The sequence below is a fragment of the Megascapheus bottae genome, chromosome 7, assembly GCF_031878675.1.
Source record: "Megascapheus bottae isolate mThoBot1 chromosome 7, mThoBot2.hap1, whole genome shotgun sequence".
NCBI classification, from domain to species: Eukaryota; Metazoa; Chordata; class Mammalia; order Rodentia; family Geomyidae; genus Megascapheus; species Megascapheus bottae.
The window spans coordinates 7,571,103-7,593,199 of NC_143515.1; the positions used below are offsets into that span (position 1 = coordinate 7,571,103).

General features: G+C 41.6%; 1 protein-coding gene across 1 annotated transcript in view; it reads left to right on the top strand.

The window, feature by feature from the left end:
• The window catches only part of LOC150060241 (uncharacterized), a 45,658-nt gene continuing 23,561 nt past the window's right edge, over positions 1–22,097 (top strand). The window contains exons 1-3 of the mRNA XM_090336916.1: positions 1–19; positions 3,189–3,249; positions 14,470–14,685. Of these exons, the coding sequence (XP_090193042.1) occupies positions 1–19; positions 3,189–3,249; positions 14,470–14,685 (296 nt within the window). The remainder of the gene's footprint in view (positions 20–3,188; positions 3,250–14,469; positions 14,686–22,097) is intronic.

The following is a 22,097-nucleotide window of genomic DNA, read 5'->3' on the forward strand; positions in this document are numbered from 1 at the left end:
ATGATTCATATCCGCAGAGGTAAAATCTTGGCCCTGTCTTATTCTTTTTCCTCTGAGACCTCATTTTCACTAACAATGATCCTGGGTGAGAGAATTGGCTATTTCTTCAAATGGAGCTAGTTCCCTTCACAGAAACTCCATTTTGATCCAGCTGGGGAAGGAGAGAGAAATGGCTAGAGTCAGCTGCAGCACCGATCACAGTTCTCCCAAAGACTGCAAGTTCTGAAGTATAAATTCTGCCCAGATGGTGGACTCTAAGACTCCAGGCTGTTGAAATGTTGGCTTCCTTCCTTCCTTCCTTCCTTCCTTCCTTCCTTCCTTCCTTCCTTCCTTTCTTTTTTTGCCAGTCCTGGGGCTTGAACTCAAGGCCTGAGCACTGTCCTTGGGCTTTCTCAAAACTAGAGAGCCACTTGAGCCACAGCACCACTTCCAGCTTTTTTCTATTTATGTGGTACCAAGGAATCAAACCCCAGGTCTTTGTGCATGCTAGGCCAAACTCCCAGGTTTGTTTCTTTACATCCATCTTTATGGTTTTAGGGAAGATGATTTGATGACTTCCTCATTCAATTAGATCCATAAGTTCCTCCTGAAGTGGTGACACAGATCAAAATGCACTTTATACATAAAATGCTCTGTTAAAAAAATCAATACATAACCTAAAAGTAAATAAGGGAAAGGCAGGTGAGAACATTGAAAGGGGTTACAAAAAATCAAAATCAATACATAAATCAATACACAACCTAAAATTAAGTATGGGAAAGGTAGATGAGAATATTGAAAGGGGTTGCATTGATCAAGATGTACTTAGTCATAAACTGCTTTGGTGAATGGCAAGTCTTTTGTACAGCTACTTAAGGGTAAAACAAAAATCATATGCAAGAATAAAAAGGAAACAACATCCAGACATTCACTCAGGAATCTATTAGTGAGTTATGGGTCTTGAACTCAGGGCCTAGGCACTGTTCCTGAATCTTTTTGTGCTCAAGGCTAGCACTCTACTACTTGAGCCATAGTGCCACTTCTGGTTTTTGTATGGTTAATTGGCAATAATAGTATCACCAGGACCCGGGTTGACTTCAAACTATGATCCTCAGATCTCAGCCTCCCAAGTAGCTAGGATTGGAGGTATGAGACTCAAATTATTTTAGTTTATTATCAGTTACAGGGATTTGAATGTAGGATCTCACATGTAGTCTAGTGATGGCTGAGCTACTCTTCCAGAGCCTCAGGAGTCACATTCTTATAAAACTCTGCACGTGAGGGAACTAAAAATTCCAAAATCCACATTAATTAAAGTGTTCAGCAATTCAGCTTCAGGCTTTCAGTGATCTTGTGCCTAATTCTTTCAGTTCTTGCTACAAAAACTTTCTGAGCACCCATAGGTAAGCTTTATTTTCATGACTGGCCTAATGAAAACTTGTAGCTGCTTCTGCAGACTGTAAGCCAGCTCATTCCTACACAGGAATCAGCACAACATATGCAGCAGACTTTCCACAGCCCCATGCATAAGTTATGACGTTTGCTTCTCACTGATACCAGCTGTAATGTCAGAAGCACGGTCAGAGGACAGGTGTTGAAAGGGGCTGGAGTCAGAAACTGCACATGAGTGGATGATTCCAATAGTCTGCTTATTTGTTTGAAGAGTGACCAGCTCTTTCCCATCACGGTAAGGAAAAAAAAATCTCTTATTTTTCCCTTATTCGTTCTTTATGGTCATGATAGTCAATGAAGGATGGACTGTAGGGATATTACAACTTATACTCTGGCTAAGATGGTGTCACTAGATATAGTCACATCCTCTTTTCTGTATGTAGTAAATTTCTCTGTTATTTGGAGTTGTTTATTCTGAGTATTTCCACATGTTAAAGTGTTTTATCAACAGAGTTCTGGCCAAGAATATAGATATTACCTCGGCTTTTATTATTACTTTTATTTATTTATTTACTTTTGTGCTCATCCTGTGGCTAGAACTCAGTGCCTGGGCACTGTCCCTGAGTTCTTTTGCTCAAGTCTGGTGCTCTATCACTTGAGCCACAGTACCATTTCCAGTTTTTGAGTGGTTCATTTTGGTGCTTCTTTGGAGATGAGAGCCTCACAGACTTTCCCGTCTGGGCTGGCGTTGAACCACAATCCTCAGATTTCAGCCTCCTGAGTTACTAGGACTACAGATGTGAACCACTGGCACCTGGCCCCACCTCTCCCTTTAGATAATTATGGAGGCTTTTTGCCAGTCCTGGGACCTGACCTCAGGACCTGTGCCCTTTTCCTTGACTTTTTGTTGCTGTTGGTGGTGGTGGTGATTGTAAGGCTTGACCTAATGGCCTGGGCACTGTCCCTGAGCCCTTTTGCTCAAAGCTAGTGCTCTACCGTTTTGAGTCACAGTGCCACTTCTGGTCTTTGAGATAAAAATGTCACAGGGACTTTTCTTCCCAGGCTGACTTTGAACCATGATCCTCAGGCTTCAGCCTCCTGAGGAGCTAGGATTACAGGCAGGCATGAGCCACCATGCCCAGCTTGTCCCTTAACTTTTTGACTCAAGCCTAGAGCACCATCACTTGAGCCACATCTCTACTTCCTTTTTTTTTTCTACAGGTCCTGGGGCTTGAACTCAGGGCCTGAGCACTGTCCTTGGGTTTTCTCAAAGCTAACGCTCTACCACTTGAGCCACAGCACCATTTCTGGCTTTTTCTGGTGCAGAGAGGAAGGTCCCCAGGTGAATGAAGATGACAGACATGTCAACCAAGCCTCCCACAAACAACCCAAATGGCAAAAGCAAAACAAAAGTATATGTGTAGGGAACAAACGTGCTTGAATCTGAACACTTGAGCTATGGTTTTTTTTTTTTATATGAAAAAAAGAATTTATTAACATTGATTTTTACATCATATTTCAAATGTCATCTTTAACAAACAAGTATTCAAGAAGGGAATCTCTATATACAATCACTGGCACTTAGATTTTAGAACATAATTAAAATTAAGCTGAGGGTTTGTATGTCATAGGTACATATTAATGTATTAAGACATTATGTCTATAGAGTATATAGCCCATCATAATTTTTATGTCTATGTAGTTATGTTTATATCTCCAAGACCATGTTCATAACATTGGGTACCCAAATATTGAGTTTGAGCTATGTTTTTGAAATCTTGTCTCACTCTTTTCAATTCCTTGGCTATGCTCTCTAGCATTCATGTGGACACAAAATGGTGGCCAGCAAATGCAGGCACATAACAAGACTTTGCACGGGTTGGTGGAAAATAGGGCAGCCTTAACTGGACAGGCTGAAATCATCTCCCCTCCCAGTATCAACACATGTAGACAAAAGTGTCCTTCGTTTCCCTAGAAGCAGCCTAGGACAGCTGTTTGGAGGCATCGACACACTGAAGAAGTACCCTACAGGGCGGGGTGGGGGGGCAGTGTGGAGCCAAACAAATTAGTTCCCTTAAAATCCCATTACCTCTCAAGGCTAACCTCAGCTGGCAAACAAACCTAACACATGAACCTTCAGGTCTAGTCTCTTCTGGTCTGATCAACAAAATATGGTCAAGGGAACACAAGCTGTCATAGTTTTTCCTCCCCTAAGGCAAGGGATCTATCTGATCCTTCTCCATTGTCATTGACTATATTCTGCTCTTGGTGGTTGGTGGGGAGAGGGGGGGAGGGAGAGGAGGAATACTCCCTAGGGAGAATAGCTTTGGCATCTCAGAGAAGTCTCTGGAAAGCAGTCAGGACTGGTGAAGAAATGAGAATGGACACCATAGCACCTGTGACCTTTTCATGAGGGATTTATCAGGGTTCCCTGCTGGAAGCACAGCTTCTTGAGGAAGCAAGCCTTCTGACTCAAGACTCAAGTTGGCAATGAATGAAAGTACAAATTCCTCAAGTACTCGGGAAAGAAATGTCCCCCTTATCCCTACCATTTGGTTAGCGTACCAATGATTTCTACCTCTAGAGAATATATTCTGTTGATTTTAGGGATGCTATTGTCTGAATGTTTGTCCTCACCAGATCTCATATCAAAATGTAGTAGCCGTTGTGATGGTATTGGAAGGACGATTCGTGAATGGACTAGTGCCTTTATCGTAGGTTTGCCTCCACTTGGACTCTCACTCCACCATTTTGCACTTATCAGATGTGGTCATTGGCTCTGGAGGCTGGTTGAATTTGTGTTAATTATAATTATCCAGTCTGTTAAGTATGCTTCCTCGTGCTTGTAATCTTAGCACAGGGGAGACTAAGGTACCTGGGTCCTGAATTCAAGGTCAGCCTTGAGCTACATTAGCAAGTTCAAGTTGAGATTGGATTACACAGGAAACAAAAAGGGAATACAACTGCCCAATGCATCAGTCGTTTTCATCACTATGAAAGGTTTACTTTGGCTCACTCAAAAGTTTCAGCATCTATGGTCACTTAACTCTGTTTTTCAGCCTCTGGGGATCGAAAAAGCCAGCAATTTCATGATTTAATCACAGCTCCAAAGCCCTTCAGATGGCAATTAAACTTAAAATACAGCCTTTCAAGGGGCATTTTTAGATTCATAGCATAATGTACAGTTGTGGTATTAGGTGTCATCTCCCGAAGGGCACCTGTGTTGCCTCTTTCAGAGGCTCTTCTTCTGCTCTTTTGGGCAGGAATCTGGCTGAGGAAAAGAATGTTGGGGGGAGGTGGATCAGGGTCATGTGCAATTGAAGTACCCGCTTTGACCTGGGCCTTGGATTCCAGGAACATTTATATGGGGTGTCACTAAATCATCCTAATATGAGCCCTCCAATAGTCATGCTGGCTCAGACTTTGTACTCAGGGAAAGAAAACTGGGATCCAGAATTTACATCCATTCTAGTCAGGATAAATCACTTCCTTTTTACAGAGTGTAGTAGGTCCAATATAATCAACTTAGCACCAAGCATTTGGTTGGTCTCCATGAAGAAACGTATGGAGGGTAGATCTTAACAGCAAGGACAGATGGTCAGATAATGATACTAATCTTGGTGAGAGAAGCCTAAAGAGAACCTACCTCTCTCTTGAGGTTAGTGAGAAAGCCCAGGACAGCTGAGAACAGAGGTGGGTGGATATCAGTTGAGTTACCTGATCCACTTGGCTGTTTAGTAGCTTATGCAGAACAGCCATTTCTTTAAGAGCATTAGCATGCATTACAAAGATCCTTCCCTAAGTCTACTAACAGACTCTCCCCAGACTTCCTTGCCTTGGATTTCATTATATTGCTTCCTCTAAGCCTCTGAGTCACCAATAATTCATTGCCGCCATAGTAGATGTATATTCTCTTCTCTCTCTACGGAAAATAGATGACTGCACATTAAGAGAACTCCCTCCATGGTCTGTCTCTGTAATTCATCCTCATCTGAGCAGGGCAGAAGTAACAGCAATACCTTGCCAACTTCTACCAACACATCAGGCTACGCTATTCTTGATCACAATCAGGTTTCTCCATCTCCTCTGTCACCTGTTCTAATTAATCCCATCTATGAGATGAAGTGAAAAAGAAAGGGATGGTGTGCAGGTCTGGCTTCTGCTTATGCAGCTTGCTTGTTTGCTCTGGACCTGCTCCAGCACCATCCCACGTGCACTGCTTCCACCTTACAAAGGGTGGCTGCTCACTCAGCAGCCTTACAACTCCTGTGTGTGATTACACCATCACCTTCACGTGGTCACATGCACCAAGCCTATCAGGACATGCTAGTAAACCAGTGATTTTTTTTGTGTATATGTGTTGGTCCTAGGGCATAGTCCCTGTCCTTGTGGGTTTTTTTTTTTTTTTGAGAATTTTAGTATTTTTTTCAAATAGAAAGTTTTATTTTTTCTATTAAAGAATTTATTAACATTGATTTTTACATCATATTTCAAATGACATGTTTAACAAACAAGTATTCAAGAAGGGAATCTCTCTATATAATCACTGGCACTTAGTTTTTAGAACATAATTAAAGTTAGGCTAAGGCTAAGTAACTAGCTGTAGAACATAGCTTTCACATGTAGCTGAATGCCATGAAGTAACCCACAGACAGAATAGGGCAGAACTGTGGTGCAGATTTTTAACCTTGGTTTTGAAGGCTCTCCAGTCACTACATTTTGTTACTAGTACTAATAGCATTATTTTTAAAGTAGATCTTTTTGGGAGGGGGGAACCAGAAGTGAGATGACTTGGTTAATGTTTATGAAATCGATAGGTAGGCTAATAAAATCTTAAAGCCACTAAGTATACTCAATAGAATACATTTTGTTCAGATTTATAGCCCCAGTTCAAAACGTTTTGTGAGTTCCTATCATGGGCCAAGTACTGTCTGTTAAAGTCACTCACCAGGACACAGTGCATATGAATTAGCCCTGCAGTTTTATCCCTCCTCTAGGATTTTCATAAGCCATCCCTGAAAGTGAAGATGTCACATTGTTCAGCCTTCAGAATGACTTTGAAACCCCTGGAATGTTTAGAAGAGCAGAAAACAAAACTTTGTCCAATGTGACAAGCATTGTTAGAATTCCTGTGCCCATAGCAGTGTGTGTGTCTGCTGCTCTGATTTTGAAACACAGTTGTACATAGAGGTTGGCATTGATTTTGTTAAATAAAACAGCTGTACGATTCTTAAAAAAAATTAGGCTACCAAAACTAACCTCCAAAGTAACAACCATCCCATTAAAAAATGGGCCAAAGACTTAAAGAGAATCTTCTCTGAAGAAGAAACAAAAATGGCCTATAGACACATGAAGAAATGCTCAACATCTCTGGTCATAAAAGAAATGCAAATCAAAACAATTCTAAGATTCCACCTCACCCCAGTTAGAATGGCCAGGATCAGGAAAACGAATAACAACAGATGCTGGAGGGGATGTGGCCAGGAGGGATCACTACTACACTGTTGATGGAAGTGCAAACTTGTTCAACCACCATGGAAAGCAATATGGCAGTGCCTCAAAAGGCTAAACATAGAACTCCCCTATGACACAGCAATTCCACTACTTGGCATTTACCCAACCATCCAGAAACAAGGGCATACTAAATCCACTAGTACAACAATGTTCATTGCAGCACTATTCACCATAGCAAAGATATGGAACCAACCTAGATGTCCCTCAGTTGATGAGTGGATCAACAAGTTGTGGTATTTGTACACAATGAAATTCTATGCTGCTGTCAGAAAGAATGACATCGCCCCATTTGTTAGGAAATGGAAAGACTTAGAAAAAATCATATTAAGTGAAGTAAGCCAGACTCAAAGGAACTTAGGCTCAATGGTTTCCCTCATTCGTCATAATCAGTAGAAACCTTGGGCTCTACTAGCAGAGATCTGCAATAGAGTAAAATCTTGATACATAAGGCCATATAATGTGAAGCTAATTGAAAGGACCTCCAGGATATTGAAACAAAAGCCATATAATGAATGATTATTGTCCTTAATGTACTATGTTGTCTCTCATCTCCTTTGCTGTCCCTTGGTTATCTCATATTGGTATAGTATCTCACTTTGTTATCTGATATATTGAATTTATTTGTATTTGGATATTTGAAATTTGATAGGGAAGGGGGGAAAACCAAGATGGGTGGGGGGTGTGGGGGGGGAGGGAAATGGGTACCAAGACATGTGAAAGGGTATCAATGTATGTGAATTAATGCACCTTCTATCTGGCAAATATCATGTAACCCTTTTACTAATTGCAATTAAAAAAATTAGGCTAAGGTTTGTATATCATAGATACATATTAATCTATGTAATAAAACATGTCTATAGGTTTTTATGTCTATATATTTGTGTTTATATTTCCAATACTATGTCCATAGCATTGGGTATGCAAATATTGAGTCCTCACTCTTGTACTATTTGGATCTAATAGCAACATATTAAGGGTACCATGTGCCTTTTGTTCCTTTGGTCTTGACTTGTCTCACTCAACATGATTCGCTCTAGATTCATCCACTTCCCTGCAAATGCCATTATTTTATCTTGTCTGTTGGCTATGTGAATTCCATTGTGTGTGTGTGTATATATATATATATATATATATCACATTTTCTATATCCATTCATCTGCAGTAGGGCATCTGGATTGTTTCCATTGCCTGGCTATTGTGAATAGTGCAGAGATGAACAGGTGTCCTTGTAATATCTTGGGTCATGATGTTCAGGGTAGATGCCCAGAAGTGGTATGGCGGGATCGTAGGGAAGGTCTATTTTCAGTTCTTTAAGAAACCTCCACACTGCTTTCCAGAGTGGCTGAACTAGTTTACAATCCCTTGTGGGTTATTTTTTTTTTTTTACACCAGCTTAGAGCTTTAACCACTTGAGCCACAGCTCAAGTGGCTACAGCCACGATCAGCTTTTTGGTGGTTAATTGCACATAAGAGTCCCATCTGCCTGGGGTTGGCTTTGAACCTCGCTCCTCAGATCTTAGCTCCTGAGTAGCTAAGATTACAGGTATGAGCCATTTGGCTGCCTTTAAAGCAATGTATAGAGAAACCTAAGGTTCCTCCAGACCCCTGAATGAAAATGTGCTTGAAGTTTATATTGGGGCTTTCTGGAGGCTCCACATGGGGGTGCTTGCCCCCTCTAATCCATGCTGAGTGTCCGGTCTCTTCTCCTGTCACCACCCCTGTTTTCCACATTGAGCCACACCCACCCCCTTCTAGCAGAGGATGTCAGTGAGACCACATGCAACACCAGTACACAGCGTTTCTCCTCCGACAGGGTTCTACTCTGTCCTGCGCTGGGTCAGGCACACAGGCCCAGCTTCTGGAAGTGCTATCTACCGACAGCCGTGAGGGCTGCTTTTCAACCTTCACACCTCTTCATCTGGAGCCTGGTCCTGAGTGCCCGCCGTGGATTGGAGATAGATGGGCAGTTTGAGCCAATAAATGCTTGCTCATACTCTAATGGCCAATGGGCTAGTGTTTGGAGGTGTAGCCTTCGGAATTTATGTGGGGTCCAATTAGGTCATGAAAAGTGAGGCCTTCGTGATGATGATATTGATGTCCTTTAAAAAAAAAAAAAGATTCCTTTTTGTTGTTGTTGGTCATGGGGCTTGAACTCTGGGCCTGGGTGCTGTACCTAAGCTATTCAGCTCAAGGCTAGCACTCTACCCCTTGAGCCACAGTGCCACTTCTAGTTTTCTGATGGTTAATTGAAGATAAAAGTCTCACCCACTTTCTTCCCTAGGCTGGCATTGAACTTCGACCTCAGATCTCAGCCTCCTGAGTTGCTAGGATTACAGGCGTGAGCCACCGTGCCTGGCTCTCAGCATCCTTAAAATAGAGGATAGGGGTGAGTGTGTGTGTGTGTGTGTGTGTGTGTGTGTGTGTGTGTGTCTAACTCTCCTCTATGATACATAAATACACACACATACACACGTGTGTGTGAGTGCGTGTGTTCATGCGAGTTTGTGTGAAACACTGAGAAAGAGGGAAGAGACAGACAGAGAGAGAGAGAGAGAGAGATTCTTATTGGGGTCAACCCCACTAGATAAGGAGTCTGCTATAAGCCTTTGATGGTCTTTAGCTCCAAATCTCTGAGGCAAACACTCTTAAGCTTCCTAAAGGATTTGTTGGTTGAGAGGCTCTGAGAGGAACACTATTAATCTTTTCAAATGGACCTAGGCATAAATGAATACTCCTCTGGTCCTTTGATCTTTCTGAGGTTTGATGTTGTTTCTTTTTTTTTTTTTTTGTCGGGTGTGGGACTTGAACTCTGGGCCTGGGCACTGCCCCTGAGCTCTTCATCTCAAGGCTAGCACCTTACCCCTCCAGCCACAGTGCTACTTCCAGCTTTCTGGTGGTTAATTGAAGAGTCTCACAGACTTTAGTGCCTGGACTGGCTTTGAACCTTGATCCTCAGATCTCAGCCTCCTGAGTAGCTAGGATTACAGGCGTGAGCCACCATATCCAGCATTGTTCTGTTTTCATTGATCATAGGGGCGCTGTTCCTGCTTTTTCACTCAAAGCTCTTACCATTTTGAGCCACAGTACCACTTCTAGTTTTCTAGTGGTTAATTGGAAATAAGAGTCTCACAGACTTTTTTATAACCTGAGCTGTCTTTGAACTGCAGTTCTCAGATCTCAACCTCCTGAGTAGCTAGGATTCTAGGAATGAGCCACCAATACCAACTCTATTGATTGTTTCTTTTGCTGGTACTTTTTTTTCCCCCTGAAATACCTTGGACAATTTTTCTTCTTTCAATACTTGCATAAATTCTTCATCTACTTGCTCTAAATGGAATTTCATAAAATATTTAATGATAGTGAGCAATGACATCTCTAGCTTGAAAGGGATTTTAATAAAAATCTACTCTGCATTTTCCTCTGCCCTTTCCATCCATGAGAACAGTAGTTTAACGTAGCTGAATTTGATGTTACAGGTATGAAGGAATCATCATCTCTAGTAATTCTTCTTGACCTAAGGCTACTCTGATTGGAAATAATCAAGCCATAACCAGCTTTCTTTCTTTTTTTTTCTTTTTTCTTTTGGAGGGGGGGCCAGTCCTTGGACTTTCCTCAAGGCTAGTGCTCTACCACTGCAGCCACAGCACCATTTCCAGCTTTTGTATGTCTGTAGTACCAAGGAATTGAACCCAGGTCTTCATGCACACTAGACAAGCATTTATTGCTAGGCCAAACTCTGGCCCCATAACCAGCTTTCTTTCCATTAAAAAGAATGCTTCCTCGTTTTACTTTCAATCTCTCTGTGCCTTAAAAAAGTATGTCCTGAAAGCAGAATGTATGGTGGGAGTTAATCTAGACTGCCAGTTCAGTAGTTCACTTGATGAATCCAGGCATTTACACTTAATATAACCACTGGTGTGTGTGTGTGTGTGTGTGTGTGTGTGTGTGTGTGTGTGTTATGATGGGTCCTAAGACTTGAACTCAAGGCCTGGGCAATGTCCCTGAGCTTTTGTGCTCAAAAAAGCTCTATCACTTTGAGCTACAGTGCCATTTCCAGCTTTTTTGGTAATTGGAGATGAGAGTCTCACTGACTTTCCTATCCAGGGTGGCTTTCAACCATGACCCTTAGATCTCAACCTCCAGAGAATAACAAAGATTGCAGGCATGAGCAACCAGCACATAGCCGTATTTTCTTTTAGGTATACTAACTTAGTAGAATTTTTTTTTAGCATTTTTAAATTCACTTTATGGCTATTTTCTCCTTTTCTTGCCTTTGAACATCACTCAAAACTTTGATTTTTCTATTATTTTTGAGTAGCAACTTTTTAGTTCTGCATTCTTTTCTTTTAGTGATTACATTAAAGGTAATGTGTACTTGCCTTATTAGAGTCTTAGGGTCTAAAAGAGTTGCTTGTGGTATTTTTGTTTGCTTGTTTACTAATTTCTTCATGATGCTACAATCTTGAAACTCTTCCTCAACATTTCCCCCTCTCAGGCTTTCTGTGCTATTGGCTGCATGCATTTTTGTTCTGTATATAGTTCAATCTCTACAAGATATACCATTATTTTGAATAAGCAGCATTTTTGTTTTTATCCCTAGTTCACCCTTATTGGATTTTTCTTTTCTTTTTCCTTTTGCCAGTCCTGGGGCCTGAACTCAGGACCCGGGCACTATCCTTGGACTCTTTTTTGCTCAAAGCTAATGCTTTGCCACCTTCGCCACAACACCACAGCCACCTCAGCCACAGCACCACTTTCAGCTTTTTGTGTGTATGTGGTACCGAGGAATCAAACCAGGGCTTCCTGCACACTAGGCAAGCACTCTACCACTAGGCTATGCTCCCAGCCTTATTGGATTTTTCTCCTACATTTGCTGCCCTTTTGAATAATTTTCCTCCTTCCTGAAAATTTCCCTCTCCTCCTCCCTCTCCCTCTTCTTCTCCTGCTTCCTTTTCCATTCTCTCTCTATGGTTTGCTGGCAATTAGCCCCTTCAGTTTTTGTTGTTTCTTTGAGGTAATTTTGTTTCATCATTTTGTGTGTGGAGGGGGTGGTCATGGGGCTTGAACTCACCTGGGCACTGTCCCTGAGCTCTTCAGCTCAAGGCCATCACCCTACCCTTGAGCCAAGCTCCACTTCCCATTTTCTAGAGTTTAATTGGCGTAAGAGTCTCAGATCCTTGGGCTGGCTTTGAACCTTGATCCTCAGATCTCAGCTTCTTGAGTAGCTAGGATTATAGGCGTGAGCCACTGTGCGGGGCCACCATTCTTTTCTTTAAAAAATGTTTTTTTTTTATTTGGTGCTGGTCATGGAGCTTGAACTCAGGGCCTGGGCATGGTCCCTGAGCTTTTTTGTTCAAGGCCAATGCTCTACCATTTAAGCCACAATGCCACTTTCAGATTTTTTTATTGCTGAATTAGAAATAAGAATCTCATAGACTTTCCTGCTTAGGCTGTTATTAAACTGCAATCATTACATCTCAGCTACCTGAATAATTAGGGTTACAGATGTGAGCCACTGGCACCCAACTCACCAAGTTTTGTTTTGAAATTCTTTTTCTGTTTATGTGGTACTGAGGAATGGAACCCAGAGCTTCATGCATGCAAAGCAAGTTCCACTAAGCCACATCCCCAGCCATTTCGTTTTGAAATTCTAACTTACATTTTTACATATACTAAAATTTGTCCTTCCTCAGGGCCCAGTTCTGTAAGCTTTGACAAATGCATATAGTGGTGTAACCACAACAATCCAGATTTAGAACATTTCCATCCCTCCAGCACACCACCCACTTGGATATACAGTTCTAGGTAAATTATTTTCTTTGGTGTCTTTGGAGATGCCATTCCATTATCTTCTGGATTCTTTGGTTCCAAGTAATAAGTCATTGGAGATTTAATATAGCTCTTAAATATAGGATATTTTCTCTTGGTGGATGCATTAAGGTTTTTCTTCTTGTGCTTGGTTTTTGGCAATTAGATATTTGGCAATGTATCTAGATGTTTAAATTATAAAATTGTGGTTTTTATTGGCTCACCTAGGAACTTGAACTTCTGATTGGATTAGAGTCGATTGCCCAGAGCAGCAGATTTCCTGCAAAATGATCATTTATACTGTCTCATCTCTAAAAGATTCTTCTTTCTGGAATTTTTTTACAGTCCTGCTTTCTGCAGTTTTCTTATGTCTTGTAGCTTATATATATGCATATATTTATAATTTATTTGACTTTCCCAGTATTATAGCAAGAACTTTGACCTACCACAATCTATTTTATGCTAACCAGAAGAGCAAATCTAAACCTTCTTCCTTTCATCTCTATTAAGAGTACGGAGCAGATTTTGAATGAAAGAATAATGTTGAACAAATCACAGAAATTCACTATTGGGATTTTGTCCATCCATTCATGTAATGCAAAATATTTCTATAGACTAGCTGGATTGGCACACACCTGTTATCCCAGCTCTTGGGAGATTGAAGAACAACTACATCAACTATGAAACTAGCCAGAGCTATATACGAGATCCTGTCTTCAAAACAGCAACAGCAACAAAAAATAGATGTTGATAGGGCCGGGAGTCTGGCCTAGTGGTTAAAGTGCTTGCCTAGCATGCATGAAGACCCGGGTTCGATTCCTCGGTACCACATACATAGAAAAAAGCCGGAAGTGGTGCTGAGGCTCAAGTGGTAGAGCTCTAGCCTTGAGAAAGTCCAAGGACAGTGCTCAGGCCCTGAGCTTAAGCCCAGGACTGGCAAAAAAAAAAATAGATGTTGATAGATAATCCACAAATCCTCATCCAGCTTTGAATACCATCAAGTAAACTTTCTATTGATATAGTTTCCATTATTCTCTCTCTCTCTCCCTCTCTCTCTCTGTCTCTCTCTCTGTCTCTCTCTCTGTCTCTCTCTCTGTCTCTCTCTGTCTCTGTCTCTCTCTGTCTCTCTGTCTCTCTGTCTCTCTCTCTCTCTCTCTCTCTCTCTCTCTCTCTCTCTCTCTCTCTCTCCCCCTCTCTCTCTCATTCTCTTCTCTCTCTTTTTTTGCCAGTCCTGGGGCTTGAACTCAGGGCCTGAGCCCTGTTCTTGGTCTTTCTCAAGGCTAGAGTTCTACCACTTGAGCCACAGCACCATTTCCGGCTTTTTTTTCTATGTATGTGGTACCAAGGAACCGAATCTGGATCTTCATGCATGCTAGGCAAGCACACTCTACCACTAGGCCAGACTCCCAGCCCCATAGCTTACCTTATTCTAAGAGACTACATAAAATGAAAGCAAAATCTGTTCCCTCTACTCTTCATGGTGCTACAAAGATGAAAGACTTCAACTACATTGTCACACATCAACCATTTCCTAACTGGGTCTGCTTGCGAGTCTGTTTTCCTCTGTGCCTGTCACTTTGTTTTTGTCCTACACTATGTTTCTTTCAAGCCACAATCTATCATGGACTATTAAGCCACAAAACACTCTCTTACTTTCTGATTTCATAAATTTCTTTTCTCCACGTAGAAATTAAAGTAAGTGAGCATCAAATCAGAAGCACCACTTTTATATTCAGTCTACACAAGCAACAACCATGTGATAATTTCCATTCACAGCCTAGAAGACATGGAGTCTTTCTGCCTTGATGTCATTGGCTCTGTAATACAGAACAAGGCTATAGAGAGAATCATCTCACCAATGACCATTCAACTTTGCCACCTGCTCATCTCGATGGAGACGAAAGTTATAAGCAACGATGTGTTTGCCTCTTTGGAGATGTCGGCATCTGGACTGACAAATGCTAGCGAAGAGTTGGCCCAAATTGCCCACAGGTAATTTTTTCAAAGAACTCAAGTCCACTTTCGGAAAAACTGGCAATAGGAGGAACATGTAACTCAGGTTGTATGATAGTCTTAAATATCTTTGGAAAGAAATCATATGTGAAAGCCCATATTGACAAAATATAAAATAAATAATGTAGTATGATTTGAAATGCAATTTAAGAAATAATTCTTACTGGAAAAATTAACTTAGAAACAAAGGTTAAAATATAAAAGTATATTTAATCTTCTTGATACTCAATAATTCTTCTTCTTCTTCCTCTTCCTCTTCTTCTTCCTCCTCCTCCTTCTCCCCCTCCTCCTCCTCCTCCTCCTCCTCCTCCTCCTCCTCTCTTCTTCTTCTTCTTCTTCTTCTTCTTCTTCTTCTTCTTCTTCTTCTTCTTCTTCTTCCTCTTCTTATGCTGGTCTTGGGGGCTTGAATAAAGGTCTGGATGCTGTCTCTGAGCTTTTTTGCTCAAGGCTAGTACTCTATCACTTGAACCACTTGTGGCTTTTTGGAGTTTAGTTGGAGTAAGGGTCTCATGTTAATTTTTTGAAATATGCTACTTTTCATAAAAGGAGCCTTTAGATGTGATTACATTTAGTGTCCTGAAATGAGAAAGCCATACTAGGTAGATCTAGAGGAATCACAACAGTGCTCATAAAGAGAGAGGCGGGAGGAATCAAAGAGAGGATGAGTGAAGGAAGTAGAGATTGAGGAAGGTGCCACAAGCCAATGGATGTAGGAAATCATGAGTAGTTGAAAAAAACTAATGAAAGAAGACTGGTATAAGGGCCGGGAGTTTGGCCTAGTGGTTAAAGTGCTTGCCTAGCATGCACGAAGACCCAGGTTCGATTCCTTGGTACCACATACATAGAAAAAAGCCAGAAGTGGTGCTGAGGCTCAAGTGCTAGAGCTCTAGCCTTGAGAAAGTTCAAGGTGAGTGCTGAGGCCCTGAGCTCAAGCCTAGGACTGGCCAAAAAAAAAAAAAAAAGAAGACTGGTATGTAGCACAGTGGCGATACACTTGACTAGAAGTGGTGCTGTGGCTCACGTGGTACGTGGTAGAGTGCTAGTCTTGAGAAAGTCCAAGGACAGTGCTCAGGCCCTGAGTCCAAGCCCCAGGACTGGCAGAAATGAGAGAGAGGGGAAAATAAAGAACACAGAAGCCAATGGCCAAGCTACAATAATGTAAGCCTGTAGCTACCAAGATAAAGTAAATATTAGTGTTTCCATCCCGACCTTTTCCACAGTAGGAAGGAGATTCTAAACTACCAAAGTATCACCACAAGAAAGGAACTTGAACTTCTGATTGGCTTAGGGCTAATTTCTCAGTCTGTGCCCAGAACAGCAAATTTTCCCCAAAAGATCATTTAAACTCTCTCATCTCCAAAAGTCTTCCTTCTGAAATCATCCAAGTTGGAGGCCATGAAAACATGATGATGAACTGCAATATTGAATCCTAGATAGACCAAGGGAAATTAGTGCAAAACTAGTGAGTTTTTAACAGAACTTCAGATGTAGTTAACAGCTGTATATCCATGCCACTTTCTTAGCTTTGATAAATGTGCTATGATTGTATACAATTAAAGGAAGTTGGGTAAAATGCAGAGTCAGAAGACAAGAATTTTCTTTGAAGATGAACATGCATAAACATAACACAGACAAGAGATTATTCATTTCATTAGTATTCATAATTTTCAAGCATTTGAACAACACAGATGCCCATAGAATATCCACACATCAGAAGAATATTGTACAGCAGTTGTGGGGGGTAGAGAACAGGGAACTGCTGAAATCCCAGCTGCTCTGGAGGCAGGTATCAGAAGGAAGATGTTACCAAGATCTGTTTCAGCCTATTCAGCTGAAGTGTGGTGGTATACATCTAGAACACCAGTTAGAACCCAAGTGTAAGGAGGAGGTTTGTGGTTTAAAGTCACTCCTAAGCAAAGAGCATGAGAACCTATAAAAAATAACAAAGCCTCCTTTTATTTACTTACTACCCATAACCTTACTATGGAGCTGAATATAATGTTATCTGAAAAGCCACATTTCTTTCCTTTGGAAAGACAGTTCTGGAAGCCCTGCTGTGATGGGAGCCTCCTGTGGGGTCTGGAGATGGAGATTAGGAGGATCTCAGTTTGAGGCCAGTTTGGCCAAAAAAAGTTCAAGACTCTCCATTTTTTTTTGGCCAGTCCTAGGGCTTCAACTCAGGGCCTGAGCACTGTCCTTAGGGTCTACCACTTGAGCCACATCACTACTTCTGGCTTTTTCAATGTATGCGGTACTGAGGAATCGAACCCAGGTCTTTGTGCATGCTAGGTAAGCAATCTGCCATTAGGCCAAACTCCTTGCCCCAAGATACCCTATTTCAGCCAATAAAAAAAGCTGGACATGATAGTAGGCAACTGTCATCCCTGCTACACAGGATAACAAAAGCACAACGACAGTGCCCAGGCCCTGAGTTCAAGCCTAAGGGTTGGGCACGTGGCTGGATGCATAATTCAAGTGGTAGAATGCCTGCCTGGAAAGCACAAGGCCCTGAGCTCTAAAACCAGTGCTGGAAATAACAACAAATACCAACACTCCATATAATAAATCATGTATCTTTAAATAATGTATCTCATAACAGTAGTGCTTTTACAGAGAACTGACAAGTATTGTCTTATCAAAGAGATCAAAATTAGCATTGTTATTATTAGACATCTGCAGACACACTGTGCCCTGGGAAGGACACAGTGTCACTGGAAGAGTGTCACTTGGTCAAGTGTAAAGCCTGAGACTACTGAAAACACATTACAAAAATTCTAGTCTAAAGACTTCCTATAAATGACTGACTTGTATGTCATCATCAAATACTCAAGGTCAGGAATGACACAGAATCTCTGGAAGTGGGCCAGTATCTGGGTTAAAATGATTTGCATTTATTTCCTATTGAGGCCAGAACACATCATCGCATGTGTAGTGTGACCTAAACCACACAAACTTCCTACTCAAAGTTTCAGATGGGAGAAGTGGTTGATTTGGTGGGTTCCTTCGCTACAGATCTCAGGCTAAAGTTGAAATGTCTCCTTCGCTGGGCTTTAATCCAGTCAAGAAATCAGAAAGATGGTTGGATGAATCCAGTTCTTTGTGGTGATAGGACTGAGATCTCTGTTTTCATGCGGGATGTCATCTGAACCTGATCTTTCTTCTTCCAGGATGACTTTAGTCCTTGAAACACCCCCCCCTCCCAATGGTAGGTCAAGCAACTCTGCCATCTTCTAAATCTATCTCACCTCTTCTCCCTTCCTCCTTTCGTGGTCTTAAGGGATCCTGTCATTATATCTGGTTCCTCTGAAAAGGCTATTTTCTCTGTCAGCTGATTAGTGACCTTAATCATACGTGCAAAGTCTCTGTACAGTAGTTCCTAGACTGATTTTGTTTGTCTAACTAGGAGATGAGAATCTTGATGATAAAAGCAGAGAGTATTTTTAGAATTCTGCCTAGCACAGCATTTGGCAGTTGAATGCAATATTTTCAGACTGGGGACAACTAAATTGAATATTGTTTTTTTTTTTTTTGCCAGTCCTGGGCTTGAACTCAGGGCCTGAGCACTGTCCTTGGACTTTCTCAAGGCTAGAGCTCTACCACTTGAGCCTCAGCACCACTTCCGGCTTTTTTCTATGTATGTGGTACCGAGGAATTGAAGCCGGGTCTTCATGCATGCTAGGCAAGCACTTTAACCACTAGGCCAAACTCCCGGCCCCTGAATATTGGTTTTGAATTAGATAATTACATCAATTATATCATTGTTTAATGTCCTGTTTTTGAAGATGATTCTGTGGGTATGCAAATGAATCCTTTTGAGATAATGACCGAACTATCTGCCCAGAGAGGAGGACGGAAAAAAAGAAAGCAAATATGACAAAGTGGTAACAACTGGTGAATCTGATTAAAGAACAGGTCTAGTAGACTGCACTATTATTGCAACTTTTAAATCATATAACTGTTTAAAAGTTACAAAAATGTTGCTGAGGACCGGAAGTGTGGCCTACTGGTAGAATGCTTGCCTAGCATGCAAAAGCCTGGGGTTCGATTCCCCAGTACCACACGAACAGAAATAGCTGCAAGTGGTGCTGTGGCACAAGTGAAAGAGCACTAGCCTTCATAAAGCCCAAGGACGTTGCTCAGGCTCCGAGTTCAAGCCCCAGAACTGGCAAAAAAAAAAGTTGCTGAAAAAATATTTATGTTTAAAACGTGAGCAAATTACAAGTTGTGCAAGAATTGCCTCATTCCTGATACCCTAGCTACTCAAAGGGTGAGAAGATCAAGGTTTGAAGCCAGCTTAAAAAAAGGTTGGTGACATCCCAACCAATTAAAAAAAACTACAAAAGGTTAGACACCAAGGCATCTCCTCTCATCCTAGTCCTGTGGGAAGTATAGATTAGATTATGCCCAGGCTAGCTGGGCATAAACTTGAGACTATCTCAAAATAACCAAATTAGCTGGGTGCAGTGGCTCACGCCTGTAATAAATAATAAATAAAATAACCAAAGCAAGCCGGGTAGTAGTGCCATGTGCCCATAATTCTACTAAGGAAGATCCTGGAGGATCATGGACTGGAGGCATGGATCAAGTGGCACAACCGTAGCCATGAGCAAGAAAGCTGAATGAAAATGAGAGGCCCTGAGTTCAAACTCCCATACTGGCCATTTTTATTTTGCCAGTGCTGGAGTACAACTCAGGGCCTGAGCACTGTCCTTAGGCTTTCCTTCAAGCTAGCGCTCTACCACTTGAGCCATAGCACAATTTCTGGCTTTTTCTGTGTATGTGGTACCAAGGAATCAAGCACTCTACCACTAGGCTAAACTCCCAGCCCTTACTGGCCATTTTTATGTTATGTGTGTTTTACTATAATAAAGGAAAGGTATGGGACCAGGCTAGAGTTGTATGTAGTGTGATTTCAACTAAGTAAAAAGTAAAAAAAAAAAAGAAATGAAAATGCCAATTTATTACAACTTATTTAGAACACTTATTTAACACTTTTCTTTTTTGCCAGTCCTGGGCTTGAGCTCAGGGTATGAGCACTGTCCTTGGGCTTTCTCAAAGATCTCTACCACTTGAGCCACAGCACCACTTCTGGCTTTTTTCTATGTATGTGGGACTGAGGAATCGAACCTGGGTCTTCATGCATGCTAGGCAAGCACCCTATCACTAGGCCAAACTCCAGGTCCCATTTAACACTTTTTTTAAAAAAAAGTTTTAAGTTTCCTGATAAAGTGGTTGTGGTGTGTGTGTGTGTGTGTGTGTGTGTGTGTGTGTGTGTGTGTGCTTAATTGGAGGTAAGCGTCTCATAGGCTTTCCTGCCCAAGCTGGTTTTGAACTGCAATCCTCCAATCTCAGCCTCCTGAGTAACTAGAATTATAAGCATGAGCTGGGAGTGCCTTGCTCACAGTGTTTTTCTTTGTTTTTGTTTTTTTGCTTTGGTTTGTTTTGTTTTTCTGGTCCTGGGGCTTGAACTCTGGGCCTAGGTGCTCTCTTTGAGCTCATTTTGCTCAAGGCTAACACTGCACCACCTTAGTCACAGTGCTACTTTCAGCTTTTTCTGTGTTTAGTTGGAGATAAGATTGTCACAGGAACCGGGAGTTTGGCCTAGTGGCAGAGTGCTTTCCTAGAATGCAGGAAGACTCAGAATCAATTCCTTGGTACCACATATATAGAAAAGGCTAGACATGGTGCTATGGTTCAAGTGGGAGAGCTGTAGCTTGAGAAAGCCCAAGGACAATACTTAGGCCCTGAGTTCAAGCCCCAGGACTGGCCAAAAAAAAGACTTTCAGACTTTCCTGTCCCAGCTGGCTTTGAACCATGATCCTCAGATCTCAGCCTCCTGAGTAGGATTACAGGCTTGAGCTAGCCACTAGAGTTTGGCTTCATAGTGCTTTTTGTGATCACATAGTACATTAAAAATTGAGAGAGGGTGAACATCACTTTTGTCTATTTAAATAAATTCCCAGGCTGTATTGTCTCTTCCTGGCAAGATAAATTATGCATACAGGCATTATCTCTGTGCAGGTCATGGGAAATGGGCCAGCCCCACATCACAGCAACGCTGCAAATAATTCATGCTGGTCTTTGGGTTTGGTATCATGGACTTTTGGAGCAGCTGTTCTCAGGAGGAACCAAAGGAATCAGTGCTAGCCTGGTGGGTGCCTGCTCAAAGGTTCTGGCCTTCTTGTCTGTAAGCTCTCTGCAGGTCACGGAAGGGGCCACATTAGCTGTCTTGGAACCATTTGCCAGCAGGGTTAGGCTAGGCAGGACTTGATGACAAGTCCTGCTTAAAACTACATGTGAGGCAAGATATGGCTTAGTGGTAGAGTGCTTCCCTAGCATGCACGAAGCCCTGGGTTCAATACCTCAGTACCACATACACAGAAAAAGCCAGAAGTGGTTCTGTGACTATAGACCGCTAGCCTTGAGAAAGCCCAAGGACAGTGCCCAGGCCCTGAGTTCAAGCCCAGGACTGGCCAAAAACACAAAAACCACCCCCCATTACATCTGTGTGTGGATGCTGGACCTAAATACAAGCATATGTAAACACATGCAGGATCATATATAAATATATATTTATATCATATAATAGATTTATACATGTTATATAGCATAATATAGACATGTTATAAGCATGTATAAAGTATAATACAAATATTATATACCATATATAATAGATACAATAGATATATGTATGTGAATATATAATATATAAATATATTTATATACATATCATACACATTTATACATATATACAACTATACATATATAAATTGTGGGACTGTTGGCTGTTGGAAGGGACAGGGGAAAAGGGAATGGAGAATGGAGAGGGTGAACAATTGCAAACTGCACTGCATCTGTGAATAAAGAGAGCAGAATGAAACATAGTTGTTGAATAATGGAGCAGGGGTAGTGAAAGAGGTCAATCTAATGAAAATACTGTGTGTGTGTGTGTGTGTGTGTGTGTGTGTGTGTGTGTGTGTGTGTATGAAATGCTATCCCCAAATCCCTCTGAACAATTAACATGTCCTAAAACCAGGACAGACAGGAATGTCAAACTTCCTGTGTGGTGTGGGAGCTCGTGGGAGTGGAAAGGGCGAGCAGGAGTGTGAAGGAGGATGAATATGGCTGAAATTCTTTATGTACAGCTATGAAAAATGGAACCATGAGGCCTATGGAGGCTGGTTAGGGAAGGGCAGGGGGATAAGGGAGAGTCACGGAGTGCTGAGTTTAAGCAAGGCACATTATATATGTATTTTAAGATATGTCCAAATAAATTCCCCTTATATAATTAAGTGATCCTGATAAAAAATGTGGGGAAAAAAAGCCGCGAGTGTGGCCTAGTGGCAGAGTGCTCACCTAACATGCACAAAGCCCCTGGGTTCGATCCCTTG